Source organism: Zonotrichia albicollis, chromosome 10, assembly GCF_047830755.1.
Source record: "Zonotrichia albicollis isolate bZonAlb1 chromosome 10, bZonAlb1.hap1, whole genome shotgun sequence".
NCBI classification, from domain to species: domain Eukaryota; kingdom Metazoa; phylum Chordata; class Aves; order Passeriformes; family Passerellidae; genus Zonotrichia; species Zonotrichia albicollis.
This window is the reverse complement of record NC_133828.1, coordinates 36,844,430-36,870,106: the sequence shown is the minus strand read 5'-3', so window position 1 is coordinate 36,870,106 and position 25,677 is coordinate 36,844,430. Positions and strand designations below refer to the sequence as shown.

The following is a 25,677-nucleotide window of genomic DNA, read 5'->3' as shown; positions in this document are numbered from 1 at the left end:
AGCTGAAATATAACAACAACAGTTTAAAGGATGTCCTTCAAGAGTTTTGAGCAACACTGAGCAATAGAACTCAATGATGAGATATGTAAGTATTACAAAGTACCACAGGTCACAAGATTTCCTTAACAATGATGGGATTTAAATAATTACCTAAAAATGGGGCCTTATTTACTTTTGAGATACAATGGATTGTGTTTTCAAACATTTTTCTTTGACCAAAAATTCCAAAATGGTCTTAAACTATTTTCTCATAATAATGTGACTCCAAGTTGAGACTCCAAAAACAGCGGATGAAATGTGCGTTGCCGTGAGAGTTTGCAATGCGTGGCCAGGAGGTTTTGATATGAAGGTTTGTCAGCATTGTCTGGCCTGGCCCATATTACCAGCAATATTTCCTGAAAGCTTTCAAGTGAAACCTGTTTTCCACATGAGAAACTCTGATGCTTCCTGTGTTCCTGAAGTGAGTGTGCTGCCTCGTTTGTTTAATTAAAACGCACCATTACAGATGTGAACATGGCAATGACCCAACAATTGCTGTTTCTCTCAACCCTGCAAGGACTGCCCCAGCTTCAAGGGGCTAATGTGGGCTCCTGGAAAAATGTTCAAGATCCTCTGACAAGTCAGTTTCCCTGCCAAAGGAATGAGTTTTTAATACAATAAATATCAAAGAGTGGAGAATGTGCCCCGTGAGATCAGTTAAAGCCAGATAGTGTCTCAGCAAACAGGTTTTCTGTGTCACTCTAACATTGCCATACAGCACTGTATCAGTTGATCTCATCCCATCCATGAAAAAGACTCTTAACAAACCTAGTCTAGTGATTATCACAAAATGAATGGATCTTTAATTATTCCTGTGATTTCTTACTTGGAGTCATGCTGACTGCCAGTGAAATAATTCTGCTCTCAAGCCTTCTAATCACTCCTGCAGTCATGAATTCACACTAAACAGCAGCACAGAATAACTAAGATTGGACATTACATCACTAAAAACACATGAACCAACTGTCCTCAGTGTCTCCCAGACTGGCACTTCTCCACATTGCTGTAGATAATCTGGAGACCAGTTAAGTACTTAGGAGTTTTCCAGTGACTGGGAAGCAGGGGGAGGGATTAAGCACACTTAAAAAAAAGATAAACTTTCAGTGTGATTATCTCTTGTAGACCTGTTTCTAAAAATACCTAAAGAAAATTGAATGCATGTGCTGAAGAATGTGAAGTGCTACATTTAATTAAGGAAATTAGTCTTTTATGAGAGTCAGAAGAACTAAGAATGATCCAAAGGGTCTCTTCTTTATGCGTTTTAAGAATCTAGCCTCACTGTCCCTAGTGATCATATAAGCACCAGTAATTATTATAGATGTGGTCTTGAGACAACTTCACTTGAGATTAGGGTATCAAATCACAGCTCCAGCATCAGTCCTGCTGGCAACAACAAGTTCTTAACCTCATGTTTTGTCATCATAGTTGATGAGTTACTAGAAAATCCAGGTTAAGTGTTAGACCAAACAGCAGGACTCAAGCTGGTCATGGATAAGTCCTACAGAGAGAGAATGTGACTCCATATTTTCCCTGGATTTGTAACATCTGGCAGGCCAGTGAGAACAGGGTGAGAACAGCTGTTTGAGAACAGACAAGAAACACACAGATATGGAACAGCATGTATGCAGGCTGTGCACAGTCCAGCTCTACATCAGCTAAAATGAGATTTATAACATAATTTCAGATAAAAACCTCTGCTTTCTGGCTTTTGTCAGTGCTTGCTGAGGAGCATTAGCACGGGATTCTGAACACAGTGGTGCAGAGCACCACAGGTTGATGGGCCCAGCACATGGCTGGCAGCACACCCCATGCCAGTGGTATTGATGGGAGGATTACAGTCCTCATGGCCTTGGCAGCCAGTGAACTGAACATATTTATTAATGAAATTGTTTATACATGCTGGAAATAATAAATCCCAAATCTATTGAACACTCTACTAGGGCTGGAATTAATTATGAACTGGCTTGTAGCAAATCATCTTCTCTCTAAGTTCTGAGCCATAAATATCAAACTCATATGGTTAATTAAGGGCAGAATGATAACCATTATAGCAATATAATCTTGAGGAACAATATAGGGTACATGTAAAGAAAACAGTTCCAAAGGGACATTCAGATCAGGTCCAATCACTGCATTTGGCAGCCAACCACAGGATAAAATTTCCTTTCATAAAGGGATGAAGCTCCACCTGAAAGCTAGTGAAGTGCTACAGCCCAGCACCTCCTATGATAAGCAATTCCAAAAACTTTCTGCTCCTGTTACTGAGCTCTTCACATACTCTCTGATCTACATAAGGCTCATATCCAGTCTATACACATTTTCGGTTGGTCAACATTTCCCTACAAGTTAAAAATTCCTCCCAGGTGTTAAACCTTTCCCAGTGTGGACCGGGTGGGGTCATTGTCTCTTCTGCTGTTTGTTTTACTACAGCCCAGCTCTTTTGAAGCTTCTTAAGATACACAGTCTTTCTCTGCACTTGTTTTAGTTCATGGGTATTTTTCAATCCCAACTGAGATTCTAAGGACTAACCCTAAGGACTTTGTGAAATGTTGATTTTATTTCTTTTTTGGAAATACTCCAGCTGACATCATTTAGGATAACTTGTGCAGTGCTTCTGGCATCAGTTCTAGAAAAGGAGATATAAAAATGGGAGAGCAACAGCTGCCGGACCAACGTCAGTACCTTCTGCTTTGCCTCACTATCTTTTCTCTTGGTAGTTCCCTGCACAAATACTGACAAAGACCAGTAGTGTTTACGTGATTTGCTCTGACAAGCACAACTCAGATGATGTTCAGAATAAAAGCAAGTTCAAGAGCACTTAGGGAAAAGACAAGACAGGGTTTTGAAATCCAGGTAGTCATAAATGCATTCTCTCAACATGCACCCATATGCTGCTAACAAAGAGACAAAAAATGTTAATCTAAAAGAATGTCCTGCCTGTAGTTGTGGAGAGGGTAGATCAGTAATTATATGCCAGGTGAAATCCCTTTTAGATCAATGCTTTCCAATCTCTTCCAATCTGTAGACCCCATAATTTTTTTCAAGGGAAGCACTGTAGCCACTTAAGGTCTTCAAAGAATAAATCTGTTTTATCAAATACCTTTACCAACCACTAAGGAACTTAATATCCATGATTCACAGGTTGGGAAATGCTAGAGGTAAGCATACATTGCTTATTAAAGGAAGGTCCATTTAAGAGTCCATGTGCATTTGGTATTTTCAAAACTGTCCAGCCAGTGTTAAACTGAATAATCTACAACAGAAAGTGGAAAGTTCCACTCTCAGAGCATGTACAGCTAAGCAAGTTCATTTTTATATATTTCCACAATATAAACAATAACACACACAAAACAGTGACTGCCAGAGTGCCTCTCTTGAGGTTTACAAAGTTTCCAGCTACAAGGTCTATTCCTATCTCATTAAGGGAGTTCAAGTATTCTCAACAACTCAATTAAACAAAAATCAAGGCATATTTCTCACATCTTTTACAATTGAATTTAGCCAGCATTTGAACAAAAAGAATACTGGGTAACAGATTTGTGGTACTCACATAGTCTACTGACATGCAAGGGCATGATCCAGGAAAAATTTGCATGTGAGCTAACTTTATAAAAGGCATTCAAGAAACTCCCCCAATGTCTCCAGACTAGAATCAAAACTACAGTTTAATTTGAACCAGCCATATGTCTAGGTCACCAAAACGTCTGGGAAAGGTCAGCAGAAGTGCAACACCTCTGTGAAGGAGCACATGGGAAATGCCAACAGTCTAAAGAATCAGGACTTCTACCTGGAATACAGAAAAATCCCTCCAGTCAAGCCCCTGAGCTAAATTCAGCAGAAGAGAGCACTGATGCGGGCTGTCCAGGCAAGCTGGTCCCAAAGGGATCAGGAGCCAGAAATAAAGACTCAGCAGGTTGAACAGGGGGCTCATTAACCAGAGCCTGTCCCACAGCCCCTGAGGTTTACAACTGACAGCAACAAGACTTAAGCAAGAGGACATTGTACGAGTTCTGGTGACAAGACAAGTCCAAGCTTTAGCTATGAAGTCAACCAGCAGGCCAGGATCAGGCCCAGTGAGGGTAACCAGGCTCAGATGCAGCCCCAGGCCCACAGCAATGAAGAAGTCTCAGGTCATCCACAAAATGAGTTGATGGATCAGTATCTGGCTCAGCAGGGCCTGTGGCCAGGCAGAGCAGGGCTGTAGAAAAGCTGGCAGTGAGGTTGGTCATTAATGTCCAGCAGTGCCCACAGGGCCCTTACAGTGGGCTGAATATCTCCACAGTCACCAGGAAAATGGCTGTGCTCAGGTAGGAGGGTACTGGCTACAGAATAAATTTTGGACCTAAAGAAAACTTTGATAGCACATCTAATTTTTTTTTCATTAATCAACAAATTTTATGAAAACTGTTTCAATAAAAAAACCTCCAATCTGCTGTAATTCTTGTTGCCACTTTATAAATATAGCCTTAATTAAATCAAAGCACTTGCAGCTTTAAAATAGAACTCTGCATACATCTAAATGCTTTGCTCAGCCAGGGCCTAAATGCAACGTTGTGTTTGTTTTTGTGTTTGTCTCGTGTTTACAGATGGTGACGGACAAGCCAATCCTTCTGCCAGATCTTTCCCTTTCACATGTGCTCTGTGCAGTCCACGGCCAGGATAAATTGGTGTCGTTCCAATGAGGCCAATTTACACCAGCTGAAGATTCAGACCCACAGCTGTATTTGTGTAAACCTCAATGCTGCATGAACACAGTTTTTCCATTATGAATATCTGTGTATATGATTCATAGAGTACAGTAAGTAAGGCTACAGCACATTAAATTATTCCAGACAATGGGCCCAACTATCAACCCACTAGAAAATTAGCGAGATGTGTGACGTGACAAATAGCTTTGTATTTATAGCAGAGCACCAATTCCAGCATACTCACACTGAATGTTCCCACTAAATGCCAGAGTAAGAGATCTGTGTGTTTTTTTCCTGACACATATCAAGCCACAGCCATGTACAAAGTAAGGCATCTGATTCCTACAATGTTGAATAGTGAAGTAGGAGTTTTATGGTTGAGGGTGGGAGAAAATTACAGATCCTGAACATATAAATACAACTAATGACATCTGGTTGTGTTTTTATACATCTGCATTGTTTGCTTGCTTTTTAGATATTGCACCTTTCCACCACACTTAGTAACATCAAACACTCAGGCATTCCTGGAAAGGATTCTCTGTTCCTTAAAATGGAAATGGCCTTTTCTGGGCACAGACCATCTACAGAGAACTGCTTGCTGTCTAGGTGGAAATTAATTCATTGGTTGGATAGGAAATGTAATACTAAAAGATATAAACAGAAAACAGCCACATGAATGGAAAACACAGTGTAAATTATGAAAATTTCCTCCCCAGATGGAGATTGTCCTTTCAGTTTTCAGAAGAAATTTTCATTCAGTTGAAAATGCTGTAGGAGTTTGGTGACTTTGTTATAGACCCTGGTTCTATTCCTGGCTGAATGTATAACATTCCTGTGACTCCAAATAGCTGCCACTAAGAACAAACCAGCCAGACAGATGTTCACTGGTTTGTACCAGAATTGTGGCATTTCCTCGACCAAACCCATGTGTGTCTGAGGTCCAGAGATGCAGCTGGGTGTAACCACAGCTTTAAACACCTGACTGCCCCCTCAGCAGTGCCCCTGGATCTCACAAGGTGGCCTTCGGGGAGTCCTGAGCTGCCATCACCCACTTCCTACCAGCTTTGGCACCAGGGGAGGCGCCATCAGGGAGAATCATCTGACCATGCTGCCAGGGACATCCATCAGACAGGGAGCACCTGGACACAAAGTGTCAAGGAAAGAAAATGAGAGACGCTAAGCACTGGGGTGCTGAGGGACACTGTGGGGTTCTGAGGGACACTGTGCTGGAGACACACTGTGTGGTCACACCTGAGGGACGAGTGGCCCGTGTCAGAGCAGGAACTCTAAGGAACAACAGCAATAAAAAAAAAAATAGGCATCAGAGAATAGCTGTAATAGCAGCAAAAATAAACTTATATGAATATTATCCCTGACATGCCCTGCTGCCCACCAGCCCACCAAAAAAACTTTTGATGGACTGGGTATAAACCAAGACATAAATGAGGGAAATTTAAGCTGGTGAAAAGTAGGTGTTTATGGCAGTGTGTCCTGCTTTTTCCTTTCAACACCCAAATCAAGATCAGAAGTTTGTGTTCATAAGCTTTAAATGGAGCAAAATTCCTAAATTAAAGACTGTTTTGTCTGTGACACCTCTTCAGCACCTGTGCAGGACATGAGACATCCAGGACTCTGGTGCCAAATAATACAGAGGGGTCTTACAAGACATGAGGGTTCAAGAAAATATTTCTGAATTACATTCTCTGTAATGTGCATGATTTGTAAGAAGAAAAGTGAGAGCCACTTGGTTTAAAATTACACTGATACTTCTGGAAGCTATCCACAGACCATGCTCCTGGTTTTTCCTCTTCAACTCCATCAGCTCCAGAGAAGACAACCTCTCAGCTGTACACCCACCTTTATCTGCTCTCTAGAAATAGATATAAAGAGTAATTTAAGACACACTTTTAAGACCCCAAGCTCTGCCAAGTGTGGGCCATTGAACGCATTTTAGCCAGGCCAGGAAGACATCAATTTAGAAATAATCACATCACTACATCTGAAAGATGCTGTACAATAAGTCTGTGAACCTCATGTACAGCTTAATTACATTATTTCCTGACAGCTAGTCTCTTGCCACCTAACCTTTTTGAGGATCAAAGCAATAAGTTTAAAATAACCTAGCTTTCTCATCTTTGCATAGATGTGTGGGCTTTGTTACCCTCTAGAGCATTTGGGTCTTCTCATCTTCATTAGTTAAAGCTAAAGAAGTTTGTGGTTAAAACATGCTATAATCATCCTTAAAAATGAGTTTAAGTCTGTATTCAGGTGCCCAAACTGATTTTTGTGCCATACTGATCAGGGGAGCGTTCCTGTGCCTCCCAGCGGTGCCAAGTCAGAGACGCTGAAACAGTCTCAAAATGCTCCCTATCAAAATTGGCAAGCGGAAGAAGGAGGAAATTTCTGCAAATGCAAAAATATTCCATCAGAACATACTGCCTTCAATTATTTTTGGACCCATTCTAATGTTCGAGGAGGAAGCAGGAGGAATAGTAACTGCGTATCCAGTGTCGGCAGCAGGAAACTACAAATAGCAGAGCACACCACGTTCCAGTTCAGCCGCAGCGGCTGCGGAGCTGCTTCCTCACGGGCAGCGAGGCGGCTGCTGCGGAGCCTGGAGACAGAGCAGGAACAGAGCCATGGCTCGGGCTGTGCCCCCTGCACTGAGAGGCCACCAGTTGTGCTGGATGCCCCAGTGTCAGTGGGACAGAAGCAGCCCCAGGTGCTGTAACTTGTGGGAACCCAGGACATCCCTCTGGCTGTCCAGGACTCTGCCAGGGGGCTCAGAAGCCCTGGCATGGAGCCCAAAACACCTGTGGTTTTGATTATGACCCGTGGAGCAAATTACCAACCTTATATGAAGATCAGCAAGCCAAAACAGTTTAGGTAGAATAATAGTGAAGTTATCACAGGGTGGAAAAATAGATTTTGGGGTTTTTGGTATGGGGGTTCAGGAGGCAAGATGGAGAGAACTGGGCATGTCCAGCCTTTCTCCTTCTTCTTTTTGGCCTCCATCTTCTGCTGTGATGTTGGCACTTACAGATTGGTTTAGAGTAGAAGCTCACTGTCTAACATAGGTGATAGGTATTGGAAAGTAATTGTAAACATTGTATACCTAGTTTTTAGTATAAAGACATAACACTGCCCCAGGGGCAGGCAGAGTGCCTGGAACTGTCCTGCCGGATGGACCTTGGCGGGACAGGAGAAAGAATTTTATAGATAAGATACAATAAACAACCTTGAGACGGAGAAATGAAGAGCTCTGACACTTCTTCAAGTGCCGGGCTGGGAAAAGAGACTTTCGAACTTTTCTCGGGGTCACTGACAAGCTAGAGATCCTGACAGTAACTGTGCTACAGGGCATGCTCAGCATGAAGGAAACGCGCAACTCTTCCTCACCCCGAGCTGCAGCAGCGGAGTGAGGCATTGTTAGTGATTTTACATTCCCATCAAAACGATCAGGTTCAATTCCAAGTGCTGTGCAGGCAACATGTTTATCTGCCAATAAAAGAAAAAAAACCCACCGGATCTGGCAGCACAGGGCAGAATGAATTAATAGAGAAAGAAGGAACGCATTGAGATGTTTATTTTACACATCACATCGGGACTCCCACTGCAGGACAGGCTTCCTGTGCAACAGGAGGCAAGGCAGTTAACCCCTGTGGTTTTGAATTCCCAATTTCTAGCTTTGAACTATGCATCCTTTCCATTTAATTTTGCTGCTCCAGTGCCAATCCAGCTCAACAGAAATCAGTGTCTGGAAGAAGATTGCCCTTCCTGATGGACAGCTGTCCACATCTGAAAAATTAGTACAAATGCCTTGAGAAGATTCTTGTGTTCTTTGCTTCTGGAGCCTGAACTTGGGTCATGGAAGTGTTAAGGAAGGAAGTTTGTACCCTCAGAGCTGTTGAACCAGCAGCAGACTTGTTGCAGGAGAAACAGAAATGTCAACAGGAGGCTACAAAAGCATCCTGCTCCTTTGTCACAGAGAAAGAAGTGATGGTTATGGCAATGGAAGGTGACATTCACCACTAGAATCACAGCCACAAGGAAGAGGATTTCTGATATATATATATTTACCTTGATCTCTGTATTGCTCTGCTCAGCAGGCAAGGCAATCCCACACTTCCTCAAACCAGATGGCAAAATGGGGCTTGTAGCTGCCTTCAGTTGTAGGAGCAGCACAAAGCATTTGGTGTGTACTTGTGAATTTGTCCTGTGGTTATTAGCTTTGTCCCCAAGCTTTCTACTGATGGATGGAAAGACAGAAAAGCAAACATTCACAATGCTATTGGCACACAAGGGAAGACCCCCAGGTCTTGACTGATAAATAGGAAAGTAGCAGGCCTGACACGGTGGAGAAGCTGCAAGCTCCTTTGGAGCATCACTAATAATGAAGACTTTTTTCTTTTGCAGTCCAATTAGCAGAAATAAGCTCTGTTTGTGCTTTGAGGGAAGTAAAAACATCTATAATGATCTCCTGATCTTGCAAAATTTTTTTTCCCTACAGGTACCAAGAACGGGATCTTATTAAGCGTGACCAACAGTGGTCAAAGTAATGAACACTTCCCACAGAGCCCACCAGGATCACTTCCCGCTCCGACAACTCTTCATTTTACATTGGGACCAACAAATTGGGGATGGCATTAGCAACCTGTCAGAAAGTGACTTCCGATTAAAGAGAGCAGATGTCAGCATATTTCATTCAGAACTGCAGCCTGCAAAGACAGCAAGTGCCAGCATGCAGGTTCTGAACTGAGAGATGCAGGCTAGACAGGATTTATCCTTCTCTTAAAGATGAAGGGGTTTGCAAGTAATTTATTGTTATAGATGCTGAAGGTTTGCCCCCACAGTTCCCCAAGGATTCTTTGGTGCCCTTGGCTAGGTGATGGAAATGGCAGATTTGACACAGTTTACTGCCACTCTCAGAGCCTTCCAAAAGGGAAGGTGCAGATTCCACTATGAAATCTCTTTAGCACATGACATCTACGCTCACAGCATCACAACGAGCTGTCAACACACGCTCTGTGCACAACCACCCCTTGTTATAATGTTTTTTCTGCTTCTAGGCAAACTTTCTTCTTTTATTTGGTTTGTTTTAAAAAAAAAATTCTGAGACAAGGTAAACCCAAGTAATATGGATCATTCATGAACCTGTTATGCCAGCACTAAGGTTTCAAAAAATATCAGTAAAGATACATTCAGAACATTGTACTGTTTATCCAGCTGCATTAGAACACCTCATAGTGGCTTACCTATGACAATGAGTACTGAGGTGCTTCAAGACAAAGCAGGACCAGCACTCAGTAGCAAAAATTCAATTATTTTAAAATGCTACAGAAAAAAACATGATAAAGAACACATTTGAATAAACACTGAAAGTTAATTAAAACCTGCTACAATAGAGTTATTGCTACATGCTTTCAATTCTCACCTGTTTATTAGAGCCTCCTTTGTTCTAGGAAGTGTGAAGTAATTAAATGCAAGTGATTAGAGCTGGCATAGGTTCATCTGGGGAAATACACAGATTTTTAAGAATAGATGTACAGCTTCCCCCTTTGATATGCACTTCCCGTGTTGGTCTTTTGTCTGTCCTTGATTGATGCTATCAGAAGAGTTATTGCTCAAAACAGCTTAAGTGAAGCAGAATATTCCCAGTGCGTGCCAAAGCAACCCAAATCCTCTGTGGGTATACATATGTGTTCCATAGGAATGTTTTCATACCTTTACATCTCCATTCTCAACTGAAAATATGCATTTCTTTGTTGGAAACAACAAATATACCAGTCAGATTCAGGACCTCACTGTGCTAGATGTTATACAAACACGCACTCAAGTATTTATTGTTTATACACCAGCTCAGTCTCAATTCAAGCCTCCTTTCCATATCACCTATGTAATCACCTTTCCAACAATTTATGATCTGATACTGTAAAATGGTGTCTACCAATCCAACAATTTAGGGACCTATCTGCACTTATTTTCTGTGTTCTGCCTGTATTAGAAATGATGCGCCAGAGCAAACACTTCATGTTGAACATGGGGCCTGCCCTCTGCTGTTTTAGTTTCAGAGCAGGCTTAAGTACAAAGCATAGGATGACATGATGACCTTCTATCCACATGGCAGCTTATTTCAGCTGATAGCTGACTTTTCTTCCCAACACTGCCATCCCAAGCCTGATTTTATGAACAGTTGTCTGGTGAGAATCTGTATAGCAAAAAAAGGCACCATATGCTAAGGGAAACTTCAGATTATAAAATAAAGCATTTGTCATTGGCAGCATGGGAGAGAAGATGCCAGATTTGGAAACAAGGTTTCAGGAGAGAACAGACACTACGTGCTCTGTTCAAGAGTCCATTGCATGAAAAAAGACAAAAATGTTAAGGGAACTTAAAGTACTTTGACTAAATTCAAAGACTCTTGAGCAATGTCTATTCCAGATCCATAAATGCAGAGATCTATATATTATATAATAAAAATAAGAACCATTTGAGTCAGGAACTGGTTTCAAAGCTTGTTATTTATATATCAGGACTATTGCAAGTCATGGCAAATGTTGCAGATGTGAACTAAGATAACCAGAATCCTGGGATGGGGACACCAGCATGGACAGATGGAGCCATGGTCCCCTTACCATAAGTGGGTGGCCATGGCTGACCCTGCCACCAGCAGGGCTGGAGCCAGAGCCAGCAGCTGGGACCAGGGAATGCCACAGTGCTCCAGCTCACTCAGGGGGAGCTCTGACAGAGATCTCGAGTCCCTCACAGATTTCAATAGCAGCTGAAACTCTTTCTGCTTTACAAAGCCAGGCCTCTGTCTTTTTAGCAGACAACTCAGGGAGACCTCGAGCATCAAAATGCAACTAGATCAGGGTTACAGCTAAAACTAATCTGAAAATGAATTGTTTCACCTGAAGGGAGAAGCAGTTGCTTTGGGCTGAGAGGGGAAGGTACCACCAACAACTCCGAGAAGTCTTTTTCGGGAATTACAGGTAAGCGATTTCATTTTTGCTTTGCAGTAAATTCTTGGTCACTCTTCTTATAAAGCCCTCTGCAAACATGTGGATGTTCAAAAACATGACAGCCAGTATTCCCCGGCAGTATCTGTACCCCAAGGCCCTATCCTTTCTCTGCAAAGACATTTGAAATAGGCTAAGGATGACAGAAATATGCTTAAATGAGTCTCACTTAGACCCTCAGTCAAATACCTCTGCAGAAGACACTAAGCTTATTGAATCCTTTCATGGCAGAAGTCCTACGGAGCTTACCTCAGGTCTAACAACATCCCCCGTGCTCAGAATCTCCAGGAAAGCTCCTTATTGCAATGCTCACTCACTGTGCTGTTCTGATATTCATGCTCTAAGTACTTAGATGGAAAATCCAGAGCGTGCTGAGTTCTGCACACCAATTCAGTGCTCACGTAACTTAAATGAAATCTAAATCCTATACAAAAACCCATGTCTAATCCATTATTATTATGCTTGTATGATTATTACTGTTAACTGCTAAATACTATTCATTCAGTAACAAATCCCTTCATAGTCAAAGAGCACATAGGGCATATGTACTTCAGATGTGCTCTCATTATTAATCTTGACTGTGGTTCTGTCCCCTCTTAATGTGCTTCCTGCCTCCTCCCCAGCCCTAATTAACCACCTCCCCAGAACTCCTTCATTTTTTATTCATTTCACATATGAAAGGCTCCTCTGCCACCTTCTCAGAACTATCCTCATTGGCTTCCCATTCTCACTCCCTGGGACACATCCCTCTCACAGTAATTGTAAGCCAATAATTCACATGAAGTCTTTGAGGTGATTGTATATATGGCACATAGCACAGATCAAAGAAACCAAGTGCTTCCAGCAGTGAAATAAGAGAGAGGAAATGGTCCTTCACTAAGTGGATTTTATCTCAGTCAGAGAAGCCTGTCCCAGGTGCTGTGCCTGCTGGAATTATGCAAGTCCTTAAGGGTTAATATGGCATGTTGCAAAAAGGAAAATTCTATACATTTGCTTTATGCATCACTTCAAGGGTCTTTTGACACTGCTAAAAGACAAAAACTTAGAGGTGATGTGGAATGCAAAAGAAAGCAAAGTTGGTTTTTAATCTTTCTTATACTGCTTTTCCAGAAAGTCAGCTAGGAGCCATTTCTAGGAAATGCTTCCCTTGACTAAAAGGGCAGCTACAATTGCTCTACTTAATGGACTGTAATAAAATAAACTGCCTCCTATTAGCAAGAAGGATCATATCATCAGTTTTGTAATGCATTTTATTACAGAACATACAGCATCAGGATTTTCAAATGCAGCATGGGGAAGTAATGTACAAAACAGTTGAAGTGGATGTCATATAATCACAAATGTACTGATAGTTTCCTTTCTCTCAAACATCAAGATACCAATGTTTCATTTTTAAGCCATTTTTTCCCACCTAAATCACACAATGCATTTCCACATTTTGCATTCTATTATCCACCAAAGCCATCTTGCATCTTTTTAGACAAAGAGTAGCTTGCAGAACATTCCTTCCTTCTGAGGAACATGAACCCTTGGCAGGTGTAACACTCCAAAATCAGTATGAGCACGGTTCTAATACTTGGATTATTTATTCTTGGATATTCCTCTATTTCACTGACTTGGCTGTTGAGCTAGAGCTTCTCTGTATTTTTCTAGACTAACTCTGCCTGGTGTCAAATGATGTTCTAAATTAGGAACTCCTAAATTTCATCTGGCACTTCAGAATGGGCACGCTTTTAGTTAGTGGGTATAATGCGCTTCTGCTGACAACTAATAGGAGTCTTCCCAATACTTTCATTAGGAATTGCCACTGTACACTGGACAGGAGTTGAGTACAGCTGACATAGGTGTGACTTTCTTCCTTGAGAAACCAAATGTCACATTATTTATTTCACTCCATGGGGCCCGAGTTTAATAGCACCCTCTCAGCAGAGTAACACATCAGCTCCCTTATTCAAGCAGACCTGCCTGAGGAAGGGGCCAGAGGTGGGTGTGAGAAGGGAGGAAGGCAGTGCTGTGGTGTCACTGCCCACACTCGCACAGGGAGCAGGATGCAGAACTGCTGCAGCTGTTACTGCACCCTATTCCTCTTCACCATTTGCTTATACCCCCCTCCAAACCTGTCTCCTATCTATGAACTTTGCATTGTCTATCACATTCCCATCACTCTTCCATTCACTGAACTCTTTCTGTTGTTCCAGGCTGGTCACATCACCTGGGAAATGGGAGCTACAGCTGCTGTGGAGCAGGAGCTGCAAGTTATCCACACTTTCTGCTCCCTCTCCCTGCAGAGCAGCAGCACCAGGGCAGCCCCAGCAGCCTGCACAGCTTCCCATTGCCTGCTCCACAGGGAAAATCACTGGCAGAGCTGTGTTTTTCAAAGGGAAGCCTTGGTTTACAGGGGGCTGATGGTTTTAACTGTAAGCCTGCTACTTCACTGCTCCTTGAAGACTAGATGTGGCCTGTGGTTTGCCACTAGACTTTCTACAAAGCTGGCCTGATCCAAATAAAATGTTTCTCCCACCGCAAGCTTCCAATGAAATTCACTTGTGGCATTTCTAACTCCTTCTTTTGGAGTTCTCCTTTGCGTAGTGGACTGTGTGGGAAGTCAGGAAGCAGAAGGGGAGGTGAGGACAGAGAGAACATGCCAAGCCCCCTCTGCCTCCTGTTGGGGCTGACCCCCACAGTGTTAGAGCGGCTCCTCTCTCTGCTGTGAGCAGCTTACAGTGCAGACCCTCAGCTCAGTCCAGCTGGTGACTGTATTGTTTATACTTAACATGGACAACGCTGATTACATCATGATAGATGGTTTTCATTCACATCCATGTTGGGGTAGTAAAACTGGTGTGGAATCAACAGAAAATGATGTGGAAATTCCTACAAAAGTCAAATTGGGTGCCAGTTACAAATGATTTCCAGAAAAGCTGGAAAGTACAGAGTGTAAGTATAATTTTTTGTCTTTTTTTGGTATTTATTCAAGTGTAAAACATGTGGACTCTTGCCTGAATTCTTCTCCCTGTCCAGATTTCCACCAACCAATTATCATTTCTCAGATAGTTCCAATACTTGGATCTACATTGATTGTGGGGTTTTTGTTTCAAACAATATTCAATTTAGACTGGGATGCATTTTTTTACGTTACTGGTGACTAAAAATATTTTCCCTGTTACCCAGTAAAACACAGTAAAGCCTCAGTTCTAGTTTCCAAATTATATATATGTGTACATATGTATTTCTCCATTAGCTGGCGAGGAATAAATTTGTTGAACAGTGAGGGTCAGGGCTTCGCCAGCAGCTGAAATGTGTTATTTATCAGCAGATCATTACAGTCAGCATTGCACAGCATGTGAACTTCCTCACACCCCTCTGCCAAAGCTCCCCACATGGCTGACCTGCCTGCTGACTTGAGCTTCAAGGAGCTCCCAGTCTCCATCTGGAGATTCAATCTCACTGCACTGCGTGTGCCTATGTGATAGCCCCACTTTTCCTTTCCCTTGGCCCCAGCACAGGAAAGTAAAACCCTAAAGGCCTGAATGGGGACAAAGTTTGTCTGCAGAAAGCCCTGCTCTCTCTCACTGATTTGAGTGGGAGAAGGCCAGGCTCTGACTGCCACCCCTTCTGTTTATTTTGGCAATAATATGAGTTATTCAGCACACAACTATACAGACTTCTGTAAGTTGTAATGCCTGTAATTTAAATATTTTGTGTGTCCAGGCAGTGTCTGCTATTTCTAAATGTTCTAATACAGGGGATCTCTAGGAGGAAGAAAGTGAATTGATTTGCTTTTAAAATCTGGGGTACTGCAATACCAAAGGTTTCAAAAATTAACCTTCCTTAAAATACTGTGTGTTTTAGTCCTTGTGTCCCTTTTTTTTCCCCCCCATCCCATTTTTAAGAACTTTTCGGGCAATGAGGACACCTGAAATTTTTGAAATCAGAGATGTCCAGAAAATGAAAGTCCTTGTCCATTTTAGAACAGGTTTCCTGAAATATCATCCAATGAATATAGAGAGATATTTTAAAATACCCTGAAACCTTGTTTATGCTCAAAATTTTATCTTGGAGTTTGAGCCTTCACAGGTTATTAGAGTTATCATTTGATTAGAACTAAATTACATGTCCAGGTTATACAAAAAGAGCTGTGTCTCCCTCCAGGAGATGAAGAGTAACTGGGCTCTGCTGACATACCTGAGTAGAATGCAACTGAGAAAATGAAGGTTCCAGGAAACTCTAAAATTCAGTACACAGACACATTGGTGGCTATTTCTATAGTGGAGACAGCACTCAGGCTGGATTTAGCTCTGGACATTTTATGAAACAAGTACTTTCCAGTCTGAGATGGTGAGACTACATCAAAGAGGCCTGAGAAAGGCAGCTCCAGAAGAAAAGCACATCAATGTTTTACGTCAGTCTACACATGTGAAATGTGATGTTAAAGGGTCTGAAACCCTTCCAGGAAGAATTTTAGGGACTCAAAAACTGAGAAGATTAAAAGCACGGATTTGGGAATATAAAACAAGAAAATATTTTATATTCTTTAAAAAATGTAGAAGTCAAGAAAAGGCAAGCAGAGCCTGAGCAGGGAGAAGCTGATTGTGTATTTAGTTAACGTGAGGCAAACGAAGAAGAGAAGAACAGAATCCTGGTTTTGTCAAACTGGAATTGCTCAAGACAGCAAAGGCAGAAATCACATTCTCACTGCTTCTTCCTTCATCTCAAAAGTTTCATGTATTTTCTGACTTGCCTAGACCTTACACATATCAATCTCAGAATAACACATGCAAAGAGCTTTGCTGTTGCATTGCCTAGACTTATATCACACTATCCTTTCATGCCTTTGCAGGAGGTAGAAACTCCCTGGAGACTTCCTTCAATGCCACAGAACAGTGCTTGGAAACAAGGACTTCTCAAACTTGAACTTGAACTGATCTGAGGGCCTTTCAGTTTTTAACATTATTAATTATAATAAATACTTTCTAAATAATAATAATTCACAAATAATATTCTTGAATAATAATAATAATAAATTATAAAATTACATTAATAAGCAGTGGTCATCTGAATAATCCCAAAGAAATTGAAAATCCAAAGTGATGCACTGACCAAAGTACAGCCACTGCTGTGAAGGACAGAAGTGAAAGTCCTCCTTATAGCATATGACACAGAAGGAACAGGGAGAATGTTACTATTGTAGCATTTAGAACTAAAACTCTGCTCTTATGCATCCCTGAGTGGTTCTGCAGTGACTCTTATTTTAGAGGGACTCATCTGAATTCAAGGTTTTCCCAACAGGAGGATTGATTATACAATGATGGAGCTTTTTCAGTCCTAGCAAGTCTTAGAAATATTTAGTAAATGCATTCAAAACCAATGTCAAGTATCTTGTTCTGCACAACTGAAGATTAAGTTTGTTTCAGCAATGTGCTTCTCAGTGGTGTTTTAAAATAACACTAACTAGTAGCTGATTAAAAAAACATCCTCATGAAATCCCCCTGCTCATGAGTCTGCTTTTCTTCTGCAACTCCTCCTGGGTCGGTCCAGGCAGACACATTAGTGAAACAACTGGGTAATACATTAACTAGAGAAGATTCAGAGATTGGTGCTTTTGATGGATATACAGACTAGATAGACACAAATCTGAGAGCTCAGTACCTTCCACTGAGAATACCCCACCTCTGTGGCCTGGAATTTTATTTGTGCCAACAAAGACTTCTCACAAAATCACCTAACAAGGTGCCAAGCACTTCTGCATTAAGAAAGCCAAGGCTTTAGCGCTACATAGTTTTCTAAAGTAAATTTCCTGAAACTCATACTTGAAATTGCCCACAGACTCCAAGAAGTGCAAACAATAATCATAGTGAATCAAACCACAAAAACATTCTTATTTCAGTGCTGTGACAAGTAGATAAATATATTCATAAGCTTAGTAAAAGAAGCTTGAAAAAAAAAGCCAGATTCTTGTGCTAATGTCTAGCAAATATACTCATTATATGACAGAAAAGCAGATTAACTTTCACCAAAAGCAACACAGAAAAATTACTCTGGGATATTACTATGCCTGCTACATACAACAGTTTGCTGAGTGAATTTGGTTTTACAAGTCACATGAAGTAGCTGCTGGCAACATGAAATTTACACTGGTGATGAACACCTCATGTTAGCAATTACAGAAAAACCGGTCACCCTTGCAACAGAGTCTTATTTAAAGCATGAGAAAAGGAACAGATTACTCCCTACCTTCTCTGCATCTTGCTCAAAAAGCCGGAGTTGAAAGCACTGGTCCAGTTTCAACTTGCGGACATGCCACATCTGATGCAAGTGTTGCCGGGTAGAATGCAGCTTGTCTAAAAGGCTGGTGATCTTTGGCACAAGACTTTGAAAATCTGCACTTCCAGGAATGCAGTTCCTACCAGAGAAACCATCACTGGATCTTATGCATTGTAATAACCTCTGGCCCTCACGATCCAGTTCTTCCACAGGAGCTTTAATCACTTTTTTCTTAAGCTGTGTGTGCTCATCAATCAGCCTTCTTGAGCCCTCAACGTCTACTGGAAACTCTTTCCTAGCCAACATTTCCTGGAGATCCTCCAGCCTCGATAATAGATGGATGGCACTGTTGAAAAACTCTTCCAAGGAGACACGCAGCTCTATCCATTCATCGTGGTTGTAATCCAAGGACCCTTCAAACTCATCTGTCAGTTGAGAGGGATCCACGAGCTTTGCCAGGCCTTCCACAGACACCATACTTGTCTAAGGAAGGGAAAAGGACAGCATTTAAATCAGGAACCATCCAATCAGAATTAACAGCACAACCCGTAAACAGCATGGAGCGAGTATTTTCCTTATCAATACATAATTGAAGGAACATTGTAAAGGATGTCAAGGACTGTGTTTAATTTTAATACATTAATTGGACAGGAAAATTTGATTCTAATGCTAGTTAGTTAGTTACTTACTTACTTACTTACTCACTTACTTATTAAAAGATGTGATATATACTGGAATAATGCCTATCTTTTTTATCTGGCCTAACTATCAAAAACATATAGTGAAAATGTTTCTGCCAGAGATTTCATCAGCCCAGTTGAACACTGAAGACTTCTTACTGCAGCTTTTGGATATCTGGACATGGTTGTTCACTAAATGGGTACATGGCATGTCAGGCACTCTGCTACTCGTGTTACACCCCAGCTAGCAGCTACACAGAAACAAAAGTTTCAGGTATATGAACTGAAGTAGGTATTGCAAACTGCCTTAACAAAACTGCCTTAACAGCTAGGTTTCTTATTCCAAATTATTCTAGTTGGCTTTTTGCCACTCTTTGAGATTAGCAATTTCTAATGTAATTAAGCGAAAATCAATGTGAAAGTGAAATGTCATTGAAGTATTAACAACTAGAATTTATTGCCAATAGAAAGTACTGCTCACGAATCATACACAATCAATGAGAAATGGTTTTAATTCATTCAAATTCTGTAACTGGTGATAGAGAAAAGCACTGGGTGTCTGGAAAGAAGGTTACAGTTTAAGGACATGGCAACTGATAGCTTTTCCCATTTGTTTAAGACAAAATACTTCTTTCTGAAATTAGGAGCATAGGGTTTCATATGTAACTAGAGATTTTCAGTGCTCTCATGTTAACACCCAAGCTGGCAGCCCTTAAAGGCTTTTCTCTTCATCAGTGACTGCACATCTATCCCCTAAATATCAGGCCTCTAAAGAATGTCAGAGCTTGTGCTCTTCAGAAATGGAGGCACCCAATAACCACACCACTCTTGTAGAAGTCATCTACAAAGAAAAACACCTAAAATCCAGACCATAATCCTAAATTATGTCCAAAACAGTAGGCTAGCCACTGGTTAAAGGTTAACAATAGGCTTTTTCTTCCAATTTGTATCCATCCAAAACTATCAGGCATTCTGCAATGTATTAAAATTGAGATTGTATTGAACTTAAACTCAGGAGAAAGATTATTTTAAAATGCTCTTGCAATATTCCTTGTTTTGAGGAAAAGGGAGGACAGTGGGAGGAGCAAACAAACATTGGGATGGTAAGTATGTCGCTTGAGAGCATTTTCAAATTTTTATACCTCCTGACCTGGACACTGAGACCTTGAAGATAATTCAGTTTAGAGTTTAACTACCTGTCAGGGAAATACTTCTCTTCATGGCTAACACTAGGACATCCCCCTGCAGTCTGTCAGGCTAATGGAAACATTACTGTAATCATGCAGAGAATTTGATATTATGAGACAGTAGAAAGGCTTTTCATTTCTCAAATTCAGCAGAAATTTTCTTTTTTCAGGTTTCATTTTTTACGTAGTTCTTCAAACTCTAATGAAAACAGTTTTAGTGAGGCAGGTAGGTGCTTACAGTTTCCTAGGCATTGCTCATCCTTCTTTTAGAAATCAATTTTAAAAGTGCCGTCCACTGTTTAGCCTCCTTCTGCAGGAGAAGGAAAATAGTCTTGAAGGCACCTCTGAATTAATGCTAAATAAGCTGCCTGGTCTATTCCTCAAAGTGACAGAAAACTTTGGAATCCACATACATCAAACAAACACTTTCTCTCTCTGGGTGAAGATCTATGTACATGCTTCACTCTGGACTATGGCACAGAAACACTGCCAGAATCTCACTCCCCAAAATCCAGCTCATCAGAGTCCACTAAGGGTCCCACAGTGCCCTGGCACACACATAAAACTTCCTTTAGCTCAAAAGAGAAATCTGGCCTTGAAAGAATCCTTTCAATAGAAGTTCCTTGATTGTGGTGTGTATTTTGCAGGGTGGACCACAGCTTAGGAAATCTTTGTTTGAATCATGGAATTGAAGGACTCAAACCATTCTGTGATTCTGTGTCTGCAGGTGGTCCAATACACAGTGAAAGCACTGACTTTCCTCCTTCAGCCCAAAAATTTGTGAACCATTGGACACCCATGTGAACAACCCTGCAGACAGACTAAGGCTCAAAGGCACTGATAACACACACAAAATTAAAATACCCTTAATGCATTCCAGCAAATTAATCTGGAGCTTTTTAAACAATACAGACTCAGAGCTGTAAACATGAAGCATAACTTGGTCACAGTTTACTCTCTGCTATCATCACAACAACTCCATACAATAAAAATATATGTCAAGCCTCCACAAGGTATTTATTAATTTTAAAACCAAACAAATCTTCTAAAAATACATACTTGAACTCTGTTACTTTATCTGTCCTCAAAAGTACCAAGGAGTGTAAAGACTTATTTAATCAAAGAAAAATTTATGAGTTTACTGGAGTTTGTGAAACAGGGGTGAAAATTTACAAGCACTTAAAGTTTGATAATAATGAAAAATTGTGTTCATGAGTAACACCAGTCTAATTCCCCACAGCAATTCATGGGTCCTTGCAAGAACAAGTTGAAAATAAGGACACACTTATATAACACTGACTTAAATATATACTAAAATACAGTCTTCCATTGCAGTAAATATTAAGAGCTATAGCCAAATTCTCTTCTGTGTTCCAGAGATGCAAAATCTCTGTGTCTCTGAAATTAATGGATTGGTAAAACAGCCAACAATATAAGTGTTTCTCAGTGAATTATTAAAAAACAACACAATGACTAAGTCATGGTGTGGCATGATTGATGTATGAGCATTTCATGCACCTGAATTTCAGCTTCTTTTTGGGCAAGGAGCTGAAATTCACAGAAACTGAAGTGCTACAGAGAAGACAGCTGGTTTGTCTTTATTAACAACAAAGTTAGTAAAATTCACCTTAATTATGCAGCTATATACTTCTCAAAGGACATGCCTGAAGCACCTTATCCTTCACACAAGTTGTTAATGCTATCCCTGAACTGTAAATCTAAATGAAATGAAAGAGGTGAAAATTTAGCAAATGTCTTACAAAAAAAACCCACTAGTGGAAGTTGGGTAGAGGTAAACTAACAAACTCATACATTTGCATCTAGAAAACTGTATCTTTAGTATTTTGATGGATTTAGTGTTGTCATTTTTTTTTCCTATAAGAAACAAAGACTTAATGCAACATCACCAAAAATAAACACCACCAAAAAAAAAAACCCTCAGCAAAATGAACTATGAAATATGCAATTCATTTCAACAGTGTGCTCAGAAAACAACCTGATGCCAGGGCATCAGCCCACTTCTGCACTCAGATGTATTTTTTGCTTTCAATCACAGGGAATTTTTACCTGAAGAAAAGTTCTTATCGGAAATGATGCTTTACAATTCATTTCTACGCGGCTCTCACCTCAAAGATGAACTTGGAACTGCCGAAGTTTGTTTTCTGCTTCTGCCAAAAATTATCAGGTTTTATAATCAGGGCAACATGAATCTCAGCAGGAAAGGCTTCTTGAAGGGTTTTTAGGAGAGGCTTGATCAAATCCCATTTGGATCCCCGCATATCGATAATAACAGTGAATCCTCGCTTGCAAACATCTTCACTGCAAGAATAAAAGCACATCATGATAATTAATATTGTGGGCAGCCACAGTGAGACTTGGCTTGTGCTGCTGGTGTTTTGGTGCTTCAGAGCAAAGCAAGGAGTGATTAACATAAAAGACAAGAGATAGTACAGTATAAGGGCTATAAGAAAGGTCATATTAAATTGACTATAATGTAATTTACATGCAATGCAAGTGTCTAGATTACAGTTTAATCTCTAATTTTCCAAACACGTGTAATTCAAATGTTCACTAAAAAGCATACATACTTTCACACAATTTGAAACAGAATCAACTACATCTGTATAGAAGCTCTTTATGTGTACATACAATGGATTCTGCTTTCAACATATTGAACCCAGCCAAAGTCAACAAGCAGAGTCCTGTGCCTTAGCATTACCAGCTACTTTTAAATTTGGGTGCCTTCATTTTTAGAGGCCTCTTAAAAAAGTTTAACTCCCAGAAAAGTGTCATGTCCAGAAAAATGCCTTGCAATTACCCCTTGTCAGGAAGGTCCTTGTGACTCAGCATGTGCACTGTTATGATTGGGGCCCTTTCCCTCACAACTGATCTTCCAAATGCTGCTGCAGGACCTTTTTCAATCTGCAGTCAGACTTTTCCCCCACCCTGTGCTCCTTCCTTCTCAAAAGTCCAAGGCAGCTATCTGGTCTGGTCACTGGCAATGCATGGAGCCCAACAACACCACAGCATTCCCTTGCAAACACATCTCTTCTTTTTCCTCACAAGGAGAGAGGAGAAAGAATAAAAGGACGTGTCAAGTCCAGTCTGTGCAGCTTTCAGCATAACTTTTCAAGGGACATAGTAGTATTAGTCCTCAGAAAAAGAGGTTTGGGTATAATGTAGAAATTGTAAAACTGTTAAGACTCCAAAGAAATATTCCCAGTGCACAAACACACAGGAGGATTTTCACTGCACTCTACCTCTTTAACATCTTAAAACACTCTTTCTGATAATAAGATCCATCTCCTACATATTCAATATAAAGCAGCTCTAAAAAGCTTATAACTAGGTTTCTGAGGTGGAACAAGGACAGGAATATACTTCAGAGGAGGCACACTGGATGGATGGGTGTTGAGAGTTTGCTAATGTGAACAGTCTCAGCACAGTGCCAGACAGGAGCACTCAGAGACAACAAGCTTGGTCCTCTGCCTTAATATTACTGGCACATCCAGAGCACACTGCATACAACAGCCAGTGCAAAGGAAAACAAGGAAGACCAGGCACTTCCAAACACTGTCAGGAATACAGATATTTTTATTCTCCTTTTACCTATTGCTGAAAGGTCAGACATCTGATCCTTTCATAACTAATGCCAAAAAAAAGGCTGTAAAAGAAGCTTTGTTGGGGGTGCTACCACCTCTTGCCTTTTGGAACAAGAGTTGAGACAAGGAAGCAACTCAGAAAGCAATGAATAGAAAGGGGTTTGTGTTTTGTGTTTTTCTTGCAAAGCTTTAGAGGATACTTCAGGAACTTCTGCCTAATCACTGATCCCTGTAAACCTGAACACATATTCCTAAGGATTTCTTCAAACACTTGACAAAGAGATGCAGGAGCCATACAGACACATGGAGAGCCCCAAGAGAGGACAAGTAACACGTAAGTGCAATCTGTCTTTTCTGATATAAATAAATAAATACACCACCACCATCCATTGCAACCACAGCAAGGCATAGACAGTATCAGCTTCATTCCAACTCCTCTCACCACTGCCAACCTGCCAGCTTACCTAATTTGATGTAAAACAGTAAATTAATACTTACTGATAAAACCTGTTTCAGTAAGCAAAACCGGAATGTCCTAGAAGACTGAAGTCTTTTGTTTATGAACCTGAAGTCTTAGACGCAAACAGAAGCAAAATCAAACTCTAGCTTGTAGAGCAAAGGCAGTGTGATACCTTGACACCCTTGATTATATACCACCATGACTAGAAGTTCAGCCTGCATTAAAACAGATACTCCAGGGAGGGAACCAGGAACTGTCAATACAGGCTGGAGTCTGTCTGCTGAAGATTTGCAGCCCCTCCAGGCCTGTGAGGTGCAGAGAAGCAGTGCAGGGAGCAGTACTGCCACCCACTCCCATCAGCACATGATGCCTAAGTGTGTGTGTGTAAAAAAATGCTCCAAAACACCCCAAACTCCCACTGTCCTGCCTCTGGAGACTTCACAGCAGGTTTTCAGTAGAAGAAGAAATGGCAATGATTCCCCAAATTTTTCTGATGGACACAGTCATGGTCACTGATCCTGAGGACCATTCCCAGGCTGGGAATGCTTTCTGATTCTTTCTCTGGAACAAGCAGTTATTCGCTACCATTTCTATCCACAATCCTTGTAACTAGACCAAATTTCCTATAAACTTAGTATATTTTCAATTATGAAACTGATGGGAAAGAGGGATGGAAAGGGAGGAAAGGAAGAAGAATAATCACAGAATTCTTATGCTCAAAAGACATCAACATGTAAGCACTCTTACACCAATAATACAAAACTCCAAACAATGCTCTTTATTATAAAGACAATTTCTCTACTTCATTCATCACATAGGCATGTAAACTCCTGTATGAAATATGAAAGTGCTAAAAAGGATGCACCTTTTCAATTGTAGTGCAGGAAACATACAAATGGACAGTTTTTATCCTTTTGAGAAAATGCAGCTCTATTTCAAGAGTGTTGGCAGCATTCTTGCAGAAGTAATTCTGCTTGCAAATTTTTCTTTAATGTGATGAATGGTACTAACCTGTACAAGATCTGTGGGTCTTTAGTCTCATCTGCACAATTTGATTCCCCAGCACAGTGATAACTCCACATTGCTCTGACTTTTTGCAGAAAATTAGCACATGATTTCTAAGCCTGCTTGTCAAAAGCTATTATTTAATGGTGTTTAAACTGTTGCAAGACAGAAAGCTGCCTGCTCATCATTTCTACTTTCAGTTGCAGAGCTTGCTGCAGAGAGGGTACCTTAGAGGCACCTACCCTGTACAAACAGGTAGCCAGATTCTAATCAGGTACTAATATCTCAAAGAAAGACTTGAGAGATAAGAAAACTATTTAGAGTGTAACCTCTAAAAAAATGGACAGGGACCATCTGCCATGATGTGTTTGTTTAAGGAGCCTCCCTTGCTGGGGGGTCTTCAGCTGAATATATTCATACTACAGTCTTCAGCTGCCTAGAATAAATTCCAATAAATTACTTTTCAGGAAACCATAAATGCAAATCCAGGGAATTAAAAATAATGAGTAATAATGGTCTGCAAAACCAAAACTGAACACGGATGTGAAAGCACAAAAGGCTAACATAATTGTGGGGCAATTTATTTAAAAAAAATTGCAATATCCAAATATTTCCAGCTATTGACAGCATCCTAAAAAATTGGCCTAGACATAATGAGCTCTGATAAACCCTGGTGAGGCAATCTGGGACAATCTGTCATCTCTGATAGTCAGTCATTTTTCCTCAGTTACCT

At 40.8% G+C, this 25,677-nt stretch overlaps 1 protein-coding gene across 9 annotated transcripts in view; it reads right to left on the bottom strand.

Annotated features, from left to right (window-relative positions):
• Positions 1-25,677, bottom strand: part of KALRN (kalirin RhoGEF kinase) — a 463,005-nt gene that overhangs the window by 253,903 nt on the left and 183,425 nt on the right. For all 9 annotated transcript variants that reach the window (XM_074548811.1, XM_074548813.1, XM_074548812.1 and 6 more), the window contains exons 5-6: positions 22,004-22,196; positions 17,981-18,493 (exon numbers count right to left, since the gene is read on the bottom strand). In XM_074548811.1, the coding sequence (XP_074404912.1) occupies positions 17,981-18,493; positions 22,004-22,196 (706 nt within the window). The remainder of the gene's footprint in view (positions 1-17,980; positions 18,494-22,003; positions 22,197-25,677) is intronic.